The 15,228-nt window shown below is 39.1% G+C and overlaps 1 protein-coding gene across 16 annotated transcripts in view; it reads right to left on the bottom strand.

Annotated features, from left to right (window-relative positions):
- FGFR2 (fibroblast growth factor receptor 2) overlaps nucleotides 1-14,644 on the bottom strand; it is a 124,276-nt gene extending 109,632 nt beyond the window's left edge. For 10 of the 16 annotated variants that reach the window (XM_056803261.1, XM_056803268.1, XM_056803264.1 and 7 more), the window contains exons 1-2: nucleotides 14,037-14,644; nucleotides 8,282-8,569 (exon numbers count right to left, since the gene is read on the bottom strand). In XM_056803261.1, coding sequence (XP_056659239.1) covers nucleotides 8,282-8,447 — 166 coding nt within the window. In that variant the 5' untranslated portion in view covers nucleotides 8,448-8,569; nucleotides 14,037-14,644. Of the gene's footprint in view, nucleotides 1-8,281; nucleotides 8,576-14,036 lie in introns of all 16 variants that reach the window. The other 6 variants (XM_007478894.2, XM_007478895.2, XM_056803298.1 and 3 more) reach the window with 1 other exon arrangement.
- Between the last annotated feature and the right edge of the window lie 584 nt (nucleotides 14,645-15,228).

Genomic DNA, 15,228 nt, shown 5'->3' with positions numbered 1-15,228 from the left:
AACAAATATTCACCATCACTACTGACGCCATAATCCAGTAACATACAAGTCCATTGCTTCCATCAGCTAGAACAATTGTTATAATGTGTATGGCAGTCACAGTCCAGAAGTAACCATGAGAGAATATGTGATTGATTACCACAACATGTTACCAAAAGTTCAAAACCCAACTTCAGGGCAAAAGCAAGTAAAGCATGTTACACTTCACACAAATTTTGTAACTTTTTCCCCCATAATTTTCCACAAGCCCTAATGACAGTCCCTTGGAAGCCTGAAACTGAAAAGCCTTTTCTTGCCAAAATATATTTTTCTTAATGACGTGTGTGCCCTGGTTTGTTATTGCATGGCTGCAAAAGCTGACTTTTTTTTTAACAGAAAAAACATTGAAGCATTTAGACTGAAAACAGCAAAATGTGCACATTTCAAACCCTCCCAAACTTTGCAAAGGGACCCAAGATGGTAGAAAGCATAGGTCAATGTCTATAAGCACAATGCCTGATATAGAGCAGACACTTAATAACTATTCATTGAAATGAGAAAGCTTGGAAATAATTCTGGTTTTTAAAAAAATAAATGTAACATGTTCTATTAGAGAACTTTTTCTTTTATGCTCTGTCTTGAGCATTTGGTTATTCTATCAAAGATTCCTTTAAAATATCTATTGTGAATTATTTTTGGCTATAAAATCATATATCAAGTGCCAGTTAAGACCATAATTGTTTTTTCTTATACTCAAGAAAAGGGTTATTGATGCAGGAGTCTAGGTAAAGATTGTAAAGTCTATGTCTTTTTCAGACTTTACCGATTTGAAACTGGAAACATTTATAGTATCTAGTATAGATTCAATTGTGCAACTACTATGTGTCAACCAAGAATGTAATATCCATTTTGCTGAAAATTTGGAAGACTTAAAGGATTGAAGAATGCCACTGCTAAAATAGAAATACTCCCTTGGGATTATCCCACTGTCAACTTTCAATTCAGAGCAGAGGGGCTTTCAAAGGATCTAAATTCTTAACTTGCCAATTCTAAGGATCTTTATAATCATTTTTTACCTCCCCCTTACACACACACACACACACACACACACACACACACCACACAACACACATAGGAGAGCGAAATAGAGAGAAAGAGAGATGAGAGAGAGAGAGAGAGAGAGAGAGAGAGAGAGAGAGAGAGAGAGAGAGAGAGAGAGAGTTGGCTTTTTCTTTTAATTTCCAGATATCTCTAAAAATATTTGGACAATGGACATATATGGGAAAATTCAACAGTAGACTATTATGTGTAAAAAAGTAATCCACATGTAATAAAGATGGAGAGTGAGGGCCAAAAAATATTCATGAAAATTTATGCAGTATTTGTTTTTGCAGTTATATTATGGGTCTGCCTTGAGCTCTTTTAAGAAAAGGTGCTACATAAATCATACAAATATATATGCCCTATAACCTCATTCCTGAGCCTATCAGCATTTTCATTATAAGCTATTTTTCAATCTCCTCATAAAATGTGTCACCATGGGCTGAAATTCTATATATATGATCTTTGTTCAGAAATAACTTGGGATTTACTACTCTCTAGTTGTGCAAGAAGTAAATAGAGCTGCAACAATTTGACACTCTGATTCAAAAGGAATGAAAAGAAAGAAAAAAAATTTAATACATACAGCATGGGTCAATTAATCTCAACTGTGGTGCAATTGTTTACTATTTTCCAAAGTGGAATAAATGGCAACTGTTGTTTTGTTGGCTATGTTTTAAAATCTGCTAAGATACAAGATTTCCCCTCAATGCCAAAATACATTTTTTTTACATTTTAAGCATAAATATTTAACTTGATCATAAAGGCTAAAATGACAGCACTAGCCTACTTTCTGAAAACCATGATGAGTTAATAAATAAATAATTTAAGAGCTGGGAGATGAGGATAATAATGTACTGTTCCACTCTGACTCTGAGTTTATTCGTTTTTGCGGCTGCCATTTTGCATTTTCTCTATGGTTAGATAATCTTTGAAAAAATAAGAGTAATTTAAATACTTATTATTTCTCTGACCTTGGGCAAGTCACTTTTCAGAGTCCCAGTTTCCTTATCTATAAAATGCAATGGAAGGAAAGGGTGTCTAGATGTCCTCCAAGGTCCCTTCTAGATCTAAATCTATAATTATCAAGTGTGTCCTTTTAAGCACTGACAATTGTAGATGGTGGGAAGTGAAAATATTTCAAAATTTCTATTTTCATAAAACTGAGATGTAGGCATTCTCATTATAGTCACTGGAGTAAGAAATTAAAATAGCTACCACCAGACCCCCAATACTACCAAACAAGTAACACTGATGCTTCTCACTGGTTCCTACTGTTTGCTAATGGTCTAGAAATGCATAGTTATATGACCTCTGTGCACCCTTCACCTCTTATCAAAAGATGCTATCATATTCTGATCCTATCCATCATGTCAGCAAAATGGAGAAACTCACCTCAGATTCCATAAGAGACTTAAAATCAAGAAAAACAGCCCTAGTAGAAAGATGGGCTGTCTTGTTGTTCCAAAAGAAGTATCTATTATCAAGCAAGAAGAGGAAGTTGCCACCACAGAAAAGAAAGTTGGAGACCACCAAATTGAAACTCAAGATAACCTTGTCCAAAGTCCTTCATGAAAACTCTTCCTTAAATTATGAACTTTGCTTCCAGGTCTTATGCACATGCCTTTCAAAGATGCCCCATGATAAGTCTGAAGAAAAAAAACCACTTCCACCTCTCAGAAAGATCATTAGGCACTCCACTCTCTTCTTGCTCAGCAGAAAACCAGAGGCATGGTAGGGAGTCAGAGTTCTAGGGGACCAAACCAATGACTATGTGTTTGGCAAACTCATGAATTTAAGTGAAGGGACAATGAAAATTATGGGTGGGGAGGCCCCTTCTCTAAATTTCAGGAGCATAAAAGGAATGGCAAATGTAGGGTGAAAATTCACCTTTTGAAACAAAGAGGACACATACTTATACCAGCATGAAATTTAAAGCATCCATAGCACGTGGGTGGGGAAAGGGATGCAGCTGAGAACTTAAGGATTGGTGGAAGAAATCCTTCTTGTATGCCCCACTAAAGGCAGTCACCAAATGCAGATGTAAACTGGTATGGCATACAATAGCTAGCACAAGGAAAGAGAGGCCGACCATGAACTTGGTTTTATACAACAAACTGGCATCCCAAAGTAAATTTCCTAGGTCCTCTATTAAAGATTAATAAGACAGCTGGGAGGAAAACCTCACAGTGATGTCCTACCAGTATTAAAGATGGCTACTGGCTTCTTCACCATGGGCCTTATAGAGTAAATATAAAAACAAATCATCTCTAAGTTCAATGACTACTGCCTTTATTTTAATCGGAAATGGGAACTGCAAACAAAACCTTTCCTGATTAAACAGGACTGTCAGTTTTCTCATGTCCTTTTAAATACTCATTAAATCTAACATTGGCATCTCTTTACTCTGAGCTGCAAAGGCATTTAGGTTCTGACTTCTAGCGAGGTTGTAAAGACTCACAGAAAGTTCACAGTCGCTGAAAGTTCAAGGTGGACAGAGCCCTAGAAATTATCCAATCAAACCCTTTCTATTTTACAGCTGAGGAAATTCAAGACCCACAGAAATTAAGGCTTCCCTCTAATCGTCTAAAGAGATTAGGATAATAGCACCCTAGGATTTTAAAGTTGGAAAAGGACTTGGAGATCATCAATATGAAAGAGTGAAAGAGTGGGGCTGAGATCTGGGTTCAAATCCACTTAAGGTTACTACTAGTAGTAGGATCTAGGGCAAGTGACTTAATTTTCTTGAATCTCAGTTTCCTTATCTTTAAAGTGAAGGCATAGGTGGTTGGGTAAAAGGATGGGTGGTGGTAACTAACAGGGTAATTCTACCAAAACTAGAGAAATTAAATTATTCTGATTTGCCAGGTTAGTTTTCAAGACTTGGTACTAAACAAAGGACTTCGTCTGTGAATTGTGAAATATTTTACATACTAATAAAGAATGTGTACTTCTTTGTGTCTTTAACTGCATAAGCCTGTATTTAGTTTAACTGGGCAAGAATAAGTCCTTGTTAGTAGACTATTCAAGTTACAGTCAAATCTTACATACCAACACTAATGGAGAATAGTAAAGATACAGATCATATAAAACAATAAATAATTTTAAATGATTTCTATCTTGAGAATGTGTATTGTTATTTTTTTAAACCTGTATTAAAATGGGAGTATATCTGATTCTTCAGGAATTTACAAAGCCTCCTGGCATACAGCAAAGAGTGAGAGCCCTAGAGGCAAAATTCTGCTTTTGATTCCTGTGTTGACTTACTCTGTGTGATCGTGAACAAGTCATTTACCCTCCTGAGGTCTCAGTTTCCTCATCTGTAAAATGGGGGGGAGGGGGAGTTGCCATACTTGATGACTTCCAACATCCCTTCCCATTCTAAATCTATGATCTCATCATCTTAAGGCTCATAATATGGGGACAATAATGTTTGCATTACCTACTTTACTGGGTTGTTATGAGGAAAGTGCTTAGGATGGAACACAAATGTGACTTGTTATTATTACAGTACTTGAGATAACATAATGAAGCCATACTTTGGAGACCTGACTTGGCATCCTGCACCTTTCGGAAACTCCAGGCTGGTGAAGGCACCACCACCTTTCACCAACCCAACTCCAGTGAAACAGTTACCCTCTCAAGTGTGTCTTCTTTCAAGGTTCATACTTTCTCCTGGGTGGGAAAAGTAATTAAGTGTTTTGGTTTTAAAAGGGACTTTTATTCCAGCTCCAGCTGGGCTAAAATAAACAAAGATCCCCGTTAATGTCAACAATGACTTAATTAAGCAAAGTAGGTGACAATGTCAATAACAACTTGAAAGCAAGATCTGCCTCCTCCCAGGGGTAATATCAAGAATTGACTGGACTTTAAATAATCCGAATATTAATCAACACACCTAATGGAGCCAGTCAGTAACTTTGTGCTTGGTTTCTGAAGACAATAAATTCCCATTTCAAAGATAAGTTGTATTTTTTGACAAAATTAAAGCTTCTGGAGGTCTGTCATTAAAAAACTATTTTAAGAGACCTGAGTATAAATACTTCTTGTTTTTGTACTTAAAAAAAAAGTTTAGTGTCAAGACATTGGAATATAATTACACTGTAGAGCAAAATGATGGTATAAAGGGTCATTCATCTTTCCATTGGGTTAAAATGACCTCTTACAAACAGGAGAACCTTTGAGCAGTTTTTCCATCTGGACACTTTTTCCTTCTAGTTTAATCCCAGAAAATATTATTAAACTGAACTTCCTAGTTAATTAACCACCAAGAATCTACAAAGATAGAATGTCCTAGGAGAAAGAAGTAAGAGAGTGTGTTGGCAGGACTACTGAATGTAGTCAGAGGATTTGAGTTCAAATCCTGGCATTGCTTCCTATGTGACCTTGGGCAGAGTCATTAACTTATCCAAGTCTTCAGATTCATCTACTACAAAATAATAAGATTGGTCCTATGAAGACTTTTCCAATTATAAATGCTATGAGAAGTCCAGGTTTGACTTGTTATTTATAAAAACTAAGCACAATTCACCAAAATAAACACTTTATCTCAATTTTAAGTACAAAGCTTTATATAAGAGACCAAAGCATTTACCATTTCACTCCAACCAAGTCACGGTGACTAATTAACAGGGATGTTAAAACTAGATAACAAGAAGACAACCAAACAGCTAATAAATCCAGTTGTTAAAACTAATAAGTATTAATTTCTAAACTGTTTTCTTACATGTAATTAGATTCTGTTTTAAAGGTATCAGACTAAAACGCTCTTTGGAATAGGATAGTAGAGAAACGCCAGTGCTGATACTATGGGTAGCAATAAACATGACTGATTGTTCAGTATCCCAAACTGATCAAAAGGACACTTATGGCATATACTTTTAACACATCTACCAAAAGTCTACAGAAAAGCAAATGGGTGTCATGTGCTTATTAAGATAAAATATTTGAGTGAAAATAGCTAGCATCACTTAACTTTTAGAACTGGGTAGAGCCTTAAAAAAGACCATTTATCCCAAACTTGTTGACAGATAAGAAAACTGAGTCCCAGAAAGGATGCTATTTACTTAATGACAGGCAACTACTTAGTAAAAACCAGATCTAGGACTCAACTCTCTCTTGACCTCCCACACAAACACATTGAATGGCTATGAATTTTACCCATAAAGCCGTCCTGAAGAATCATTTCTTTCCACACACATATACATCTCCCCACTTTTTTCTCTATGTAAGAGTCCAAAGACCTGAGTTCAAATTCTAGTACTGTCCCTTACTGTCTAGATAACAGTGAGCAAGCCAATTAACCTCTTTGGACCTGTTACCTCACAGATGACTTCTAAGTTCCCTTCAGACTCTGAATCTGTGATCCTAAGATCTTATGACTTTTATAATTAATGGAATGTTCAAATAAATCCAACATGCTCATCTAATGTTGAAATAAATTCACTAACATGTTACAACAAAAGCAATAGAAATTCAGATGAAAAAGGCCATTTTCTTTTTTTTATACATGATTTCCTGAGGTTATTTTTTAATTTTAATTTCTTTTTAATCCCAGCACTACTTTTCTAACTTGTGTTATGGCATATGCTCAAGGTACAACTAGCAATTAGAAAAGCATTCATTTTAACTCATAATATGATATAATTTTGAAAGTACAAGCATATCATCAGAAATCAGGGACCTTCCTAAAAATGACTTCAAATGAAGTTTTTAAGATATACCGCATTTTTCAATGACATTTATGCTCTAGTACATATTTAACGAGAATGCTAAGAAGTAAATCTATAATTTTTCCAATCTCTACTACAAACCCCCACAGATCTCCCTTCTCAAGCCTATGAAGAAAGGCTTTATTATGCCACCAAACCTATTAATTATAAAGTCTTCATTCCCTTTCCTCAACAAAAGTTCAGCATTCTCTCTTACGCAATGGCTTCAGGTTAACAGTGTCTCAGTGCAGGAAAAGATTTGACCTTGTTCTTCAATAACTGTCACACATTTCTGGGTTCCTTTTGAAATCCTTGTGTAATCTAAGGTAAGAATTCAAATCTCTCCTCTCCCTTTCCACCTTCCTTCACAAACCACCACCATTTCTTTTTCTAACTAAAGCTGAAAATGTTTGTGCTTCCTTCACTGCTACAACCTGTCCTCCACATAATCACATTCCTGATCATTCCACCCTGTAACTCAGACAGACGCTTTCCCATAACAGCTGACCTGAAGCTGGGGATCACTCATGATGGAGGCGTGCTCCTAAAAGGCAATGGAGCACCAGGTGGGTAATCAACAAACAGGTTCATTAAGTGGTGATGAGAGTCTGGCTTTTCCTTTTTTATTCTCAGATTACCACTTGAAAAATAACTCGGCTACCGATATTCTTTCGTGATGACAGATTTCAGTCTTACACTGACTAAAGACTTGGCTAATATTATTTCCAAAGAGACTACCAGAGAACCCAATTCTGTACATCTCAATATGTTCAACCTCACTGCTAAAGCTTGTTGTTTTTTCCTACCTTGTTTTAAAATGAAATTTTGAAAGTTAAGACAATTGTGGAAAGCATATGAGAATCAAGTACAATGTACTTTGGAACTATTCAAAAAACAATAAAACAATGCCAAGCTTTAGTGATCTAGCTTTAGGAAAATTACATTGACTAAAAATTCAAAAAGACTGGAAGGTATATAACTTCACCAACCTGAACTTCAGAAGGATAAACTACTCCAAAGATAAAAATTTTTAATTCCAATAAATGGAGGGTTTGGACAGTTCCCTTTGTTAGAAAGTAGAGACTCTTTCTACTTTATTCAGGTATATCTCCCAAGCTGGACTGCTAGTGAATGTACATAATGAATACAGCATTCATTGTTAACTCTTCTAAGGAAGCAAGAGAGGATCCGCTAAAGGTGAACTGTTTGCTGGCTCCCTTATTCAAAATAAAGAGCTGCAGAATGCCAGAAATCATGAGGATGTATCTTCTAGCTTGTGGTTCCCCAAGTAAATATCTCTCCTCTTCTAGGAGAGCCTCGTCCTGACTTATAAACCTAAAGATCATTCCAATATTCTCAGTGAGTTTTCAGTTATGATAATACAGGCAACAGTTACTTACAAAAATAAAATGTCAAAGATCCATGACATTTCCACAGAGAAAGAATTGGAACAAAACTTGAGATTCAAGAAGTGTAAGGAAATAACTTACCTTCAGGTTCTAAGGTGGTTTCTTCAACTAAATTGAATGATGGTCTGGCCAGGGAAAATGTTGCCATGGTGACTAAAACCAGGCACATGAATCGACCCCAGCTGACCATCTTCACTGTGCCAATCCCGGGTCCTTTTACATAGTTCCATGTGGACGTTAATCCCATCTGAACACCTCTAAACAAGCATGGACCACAAGCAATGCCTTCGGCCTTCAAAAGGCTCAGAAATGTGGCTGCTATTGTGGCTGCTGCTGCTGCTGCTGCTGCTGCTGCTGCTGCTGCTGCTGCTGCTTCTGCAGAAGGAAAGAGATTTAGTGTGTCAGTGAAATCATCCTGAATGCCAACTGAAAATCTTACCTTAAACCTAGAGTGGGAGGGTTTATGCAATATGATAAAATTGAGCTATCATCTACTATCTATGAATGGTTTCCATCATAATATCGGGTCCTCCAGTATTGTTCCTCAAAATATATTGGGGTTCATGCCAATCACTGAAAAGTTAAGATTATTTCTCCAAAAAAAAAGCATCTGAAATTAAAGGGCATTTATGGGTCCCCTAAGAGAGAAGAAACAACCACAAGGGTATTTCAGTTATTCAGTGTATATTCTTTTTATCACTTGGACATTTTGATCCCTCTCCATCACACCTCTCTTCCCCACAGCAAGAGAAATAATTCTGACCTTAGTTTCAAGGGCAGTCCAAGCAGCAGCTACAAAAGAAAGTTAAAAATACTCCAGTGGAAATAATGGGACTCATTAACTACTCTTCCTTCAACTTTGGGTTTGGTAACAATGGAAATATGAAGAACACTGGTTACACACACACACACACACACACACACACACACACACACACACACATTTATGCTGGGCAAGCAACCAGCCTAAAAGAACAGAATGCCCTTCACTCTGTACTAAGGATAAAGGGAAAGGTAACACAACAGAAAAAAAAATGTTTGGAAGACTCACAGAAAACAATTTCTATCAGTTCTCCACTAGTCACAAATCAATTTCAAAGGCTGATATTTAATTCGCTCTTTCTTCACACCCACCACCATTTAAAAGAATGATGGAACCAAGATACCCAAATCCTCTACAACTATGAATCAATCAGTGCCTACTACCACAAATAACATTAATTCACATTTATTTAATACTTTGGGGTTTGCAAAGTACTTTATGTTTCTTATTTCATTTGATCCTCATTGCCCACCCTGTAAGGTGGGCAATTATCACAGCATCATAGATTTAGAGCTAGACCAGTCCTTAGAGCCCTGTTGAATCCAAATGCCTCATTTTACCAATGAAGAAACCAAAGCACATAGTGGTTAAGCAAGTTGCCCAAGATCAATCAGATAAAGTTGTCCAAGGTCAATCTGACTGTGTTTCTGAGATAATCTTTGAAATTGGCTCTCCTGATACCCCATCTAGTTCCCCATGTACTTCTCAACAAAAATAGCTGAACCCAGGAGAAAACACCTTTGACCTGGATAAAACAGATTAACAGGCTAACATAAGCTAAATACATAAGTAACAGAGAAGTCAAGCCTGGAGAGTAAGCAAATAGAATACTCTAAATCATTTCTCTATCTCTGAGACAGTGATGCTGATAGAGGATTTGGCCAAGGACCTAAGTTTAGCAACTATTTGCAGAAACTTCAAAAGTGATAGTTGTAAAGATGAGTTCAACTTGTTATTTCCTCAGGCCAATATTAACCCTTCTCCCTTAGGATGATTACGGAAGAGTAAAATATTAACAAATTACTTTTTATTTTCACATTTTTCTCAAATTTTCAACCTTAAGAAAAGCCATACCACATGGAAGACAGAAAACAGCACCAAACTTACTTAGCCTCTATGTGCCTCAGTTTCTTCATCTGTTAAATGAAGCAGTTGGACTCAATGGACTCTTCCAGCTCTAAATCTATGATTCTAGGATAATAACCAAATTGACCTTACAGAGTAAATGATGAGTATGAGAACTAATTTCCAATGAGCCTCTACTCTGCTTCCACAACTCCTAATTGAAATAGCTTCAGCAAGTCATTAAAGATCACTGAGTCTCAGTTTTCCTCATGAGTAAAATGGGCAGAATTATGCTTGCCCTACCTACCTCTCAGGGTTGTCATAAAGATCAAATGTACAAGAAAGTGCTTTGTAAACTATAAAGTGTCATGTAAATATAAGGGAACATCATTGTGGTTATACAAAGGAAGAAGTTTACAGCTTTAGAAAATCTGACTCCCAAATGGAGTGGGTAGAACTAATCACAACTTTAAACTTCACAGACTATGAATCTCTTGAAACATACACTGTGCACTTTCTTCTGCATTATATGGACAATGGCCCTCAAAATAAGGTTTCAAAACTACAGAGCTTTTCCCCAAATTTCTCACCAACTTGATGGTCCAGTTATGAAATTCTATTTCGACATTGCATGAGCTTTCACATAATATCCCAAATTGCTCCCCATTGACCTTCACTAAACACTTCGCCACTGTACAGATAATTGCCAGAAACAATTTTAAGGAAGATGAAGTACTGTTTTCAAAAGGGGAAATCAAAAGAACCACAGGTCCAAGTGGGAGACACTTTCTATGTCAATTATAGATTCCACTCCTCTCAAAAAAACCTAACTATGTAGGAAATATATACATAGACACATGCACATATCAGTGTTTTATATAGAGATATACAGATATATACATGTAGAGCTGTACAGACATATGAAGGAGGACCCTGTTTACAATTGTTCCAAGGCTTTTTTAATTTGCTTTTTTTTATCCTGTATTTTCTGTGGCTTAATTTTCAGAGCCCTCAGTTATAATTACATCTATTTATAAAACATCTACATATATCTGAATTGGAAGATAAAAATGAACTTGTTTAACTGATGATCACAAATATTCTCAAGCTGGATTTTAAAAAAAAAACTTTCTAAACAATTAAGAGTATGGAGTTTACAGAATTCTGACAATCTTCCACTTCAAACAAGAGAATTCTAGCAAAACTCCTTCACAACACCAATCAAAGGTTGATTGCTTTCATGCAATTATCTGTTCTTTGACAGAAGCCCTTCTAAGATGGCAAAATGTATCTAGTGTTCCTCAAACCTAACAGCATCCTGGAAACAGAAACCTGAACAGGTCCATGGATACCATGAGCTTCTCTCCCAGTGCCTAGTTCTGCAGCTAGATGATTCCAGATTAAACACTCACCAAAGAGGCATTCCCTCCATTTAGGGTGGCCAGGGCCTCTGACAACATTCAAAGAAATCAAGGTTTTTCCCTAGTGTTTCCCGCCAGAGTTTCCAATGTATGGCAAGACCTCCTACACTGGATAATTATGGACCTCTATTTCAATGTTTGGAACACAGCCCCAGCATGCTTCTGGCCTCCACAATCCCAGCTTCCTGACTACAATACCATAATCCCTCCCGGAGTCTCAGACTCAGTGAAAGCCGCACGTAGTGTTTATTTTTTCCCTTGAAAGGGAACTCTGTCTCTCTGCTCAGCCCGTACTTGGGGAGGAGCTGTCAGCCTCCAATGATTGATCGTTCTCCTGGCCACCCCTCATCAAGTCAATTTTCACCTCGTCACATACCTGCCCAAATTACTTTGCCAAACAGACAGGCGGGAGAAAGCAGCCTGAGATACAGGAGAGTTGGCCCTAGCTCACGCAAGCCACATCAGAACTTTAAAAAACAAACGGGGGGCGATGAGGGGGGGGTGGGGGTGGGAGAGACACTCTTACGCATAAACAAGTATTAGTGAAGGCCTGGTGTTAATTAAGTTTAGCTTTAAATGTTCCTCCTCCCCCCCCCCCCTTCCCATTGTGGCATTGTTGATTTAATTATGTTCGGTTCTCCTGGGAGAGATTTCTCTTTTGTAGATACTATGTCAAGAAAGTCAACAGAAGCGAACGCAGTGATGTACACAGTTGAGAGACCCAAAATGGGACAGATTTCCTTCACCTCCTAAGGAAAAACCTTAAGATACAAGCCTTTCAGCTTCTCCTAAGGGATTACCAGGGAGCAGGGGGCTAACAAAGTGCAGCAGCTAATGTAAAAATAAAATTCCTCCACACATTTAAATCTCAAAACAAAAAAGTCCCAGACTTGGTACTACGGTCCCTACATGTTAATTCTTGAAAGCTAATGAGAATTTGTAAGCAGCCCAGGTCTTTTTTTCTCTCCCAATTTCATTGTTGGATTTCTTTCATTTGCTTGCCTGGAATATCCTGTTTTTCTCCGAATCTTTCACCACTAAAGAGGTGGGAAAAAAATCTGCATTTTAATTGACATTCCAGGGAGAGCTGGAGGGGCTACTGATTGCTTTCTATTCAAACTAAACAGGCTTTTCAGATGAAAATGAGTAAAGGCTAGTAGAAGATTTACAGGGATTTGGTACAAAGCAGACAATGGGGTTTTAAATGTTGATAGCTTTTCACACCAAACACATAATGGGTCACTGTGTGAAAAGATAGCTTTTGCTTTAAATATACATTTTATTCATTTGAGAAAGGGAAATTTTATGGGGCCCCCCAAAAAAAATTTGTAGGGAAACACCGGGAGGATCTCGGACGGCTCCCCGCCCACCTTGGGGTCTGAGGCTCTAAGTTGCTTTTGTATCTAATTTTCCCAGAGCTCTACTTAAAACCCCACTTCTGCTTTTAGTACCCCTGGCTTTTTGCAAGTGTGTTCAGACTCCATGTGCGGGGTGAGAGTGTCCCTCTCGGGGAAGAGGATTAGCACACAAGTTTTCACATGTTTGCCATTTCAACACTCTCTCCTCCCTTCCCTTGCGCTAATGCAAGAGAGGGAAAGCAAGAATAAGTGAGTTGAGCCCTCCAGTCCCAAGCCCATCTCTGAGGAGAGAAAGAGGCCATCCCCAATAAGCCTAGCTCCCGTTCGGTCCTTTCCATCGCCCTCTCCCCAGACATCGTTCAAGGGAGTGGTGCTGATATTTCCCGGGACAATCCGGGCGGCCCTGAGGGAAAGTCTACGAGTCTCCTCCACCCCACGCGAGAGACGCATTCTCGGGCATTTGAATTTAGGCAGATGAAAAGAATTAGCTGGATAATAACTGGGGGAGGGGGCGGGGAGGGGCGGAGGGAGAAAGCGATCCCTTAGGCTCCGGCACAAACACTAGGGGGGGAATGTTCATCTCGACTGATCCTGGATGCAGATCTCACGTGCCGGAGCCTCAGAATTAAAAGGATCCAGCGTCGCCAAAGCGCCGCCTCTCCCCTGGACCGGCTACTCCCGCCAGCAAGTTCTTTTTGGGGGGAGGAGTGGGGAGGATGAGGTGTCTGGGTGCATCCTCTCTGCCTTCCTAGCCTCTGTGCAGCGCCACTCGCTAAGTCTGAGTCTAAAGTGCGGCGCCCGTAGGAAAGAGAGCACTGGAGAAGCCAGGCTGCAGCTTTGACAGGGGAGGCTTGAGGAGAAGGGAAAGAGGGAAGCCTGAAGAAGGGGAGAGCTGGACGGTGAGCTACTCAGCTCCAGACAACTATATCTAGTCTCCCAACCCCGAGCCAGAACTGTCTCAACCTGCCCCGAGACTCCTTACAAGCAAGGAGTTACCAAACACAAGCAAAAATAAAGGGGAGCAGGGAATCAGACTCCCGTAGGGCTCCCCAGCCCCTGCCCCACATCCAGAGTTCTTCTTCGGGCCGCCGCGGCGTCTCTCCCTCCAGCTTCTACAGTTCCTATTTGTATTGGTTCGGGTCTGACTTTTGCAACCCCAGTACAATTACCTTGAATGGCAAAGCTCCGTGAAAATGCGATCTGCCTTTTTGCCCCAGCAGCAGGCGCGTATGTACAGGATGAATCAAAGTGACGAACCCCGTGTCCCTTGGGGGAGAAACTCAAGGGGGAAAAAACAACCAGAAGAAAACAATTGTCCCTCGGTTATTCCCAGTTCGAGGTACTCAAACCTTGGATGCAAAACCCAGGTTACGGAACAGTGCAAACATGATTCCTGTGATCCACGGGCAGGCTTCAGATTGAAGAGAGAAGAAAAAAAAAGAAAGAAAGAAAGAAATCAGCCCTTTAGTTTCATCAACAAAACTTTTTTTCCACTTCTGAACAGTTAAAGGTTGTCCAACACATCCAGCCTTGGAAAAGCAAAGAGTAACTTCCAACCGAAAACATCGCTCTCTTAAAACGAGAAGTCTCGGATCCAGGTAGACTTCATGCAGAATTAATTCCCCGTTGGTATCTTTGAAGGTTTTGTCAAGTCTCAGATCGCTTGTTCTCGTGCACATACATACAAACGCACGCACACACATACACATACACATACGCGCGCACACACACACTCCCTTCTCTCTCTCACTCACTCACTCTCTCTCTCTCTTCTCCTCCCTTCTCCTCATCAGGTCACTCCCCCCCCCCCCCACCCCCCTGTTGAAACCTGAGCCATTTCCTGGACAGCTCTAGCCCGCTCTTCCAATCAGAATCCTCGCCTGCAAATGTTTAACCGTGTGTTCTCCGATGGGATGCTCGAAGAACGCTGGAGCTCCAGGGTTGAGCTCTGAGCATTCTCTTTGACAACGCCTCCAAGTGGTACAAATTCACTCACAGGCAAGAAAAAAGGAGCCCTGATAAAATCTGGACAGAAAATAAAACAATATCGTGTATTCCTAATGACTGGCTACTGTCCCTTCTCTGCCCATACCCCACCCCTAACTCCTCAAATGAATTCTACTGACGGGCAGCTAGGCTTAGGGGTTTGTTCTGCTTTTAAAGACAGCATATGATGGTGATTCTGACGTGAATATTGTATGGATTTTTAAAATGTTATTAATGGTTTAATATGTTATTACTGGGGGATAAGAGAGGAGAATCAATGCATCTGAAAAGTTGATAAGTCATAAAGAGGGAGAATTTTTCTCCAAGCGTTGCATTTTCAATCCTGCAAGAAAACTTGGAATTGGTAAAAAGAAC

Source organism: Monodelphis domestica, chromosome 1, assembly GCF_027887165.1.
Source record: "Monodelphis domestica isolate mMonDom1 chromosome 1, mMonDom1.pri, whole genome shotgun sequence".
Classification (NCBI taxonomy): domain Eukaryota; kingdom Metazoa; phylum Chordata; class Mammalia; order Didelphimorphia; family Didelphidae; genus Monodelphis; species Monodelphis domestica.
The sequence above is the reverse complement of the archived record's forward strand: the minus strand, read 5'-3'. Positions and strand labels throughout refer to the sequence as shown.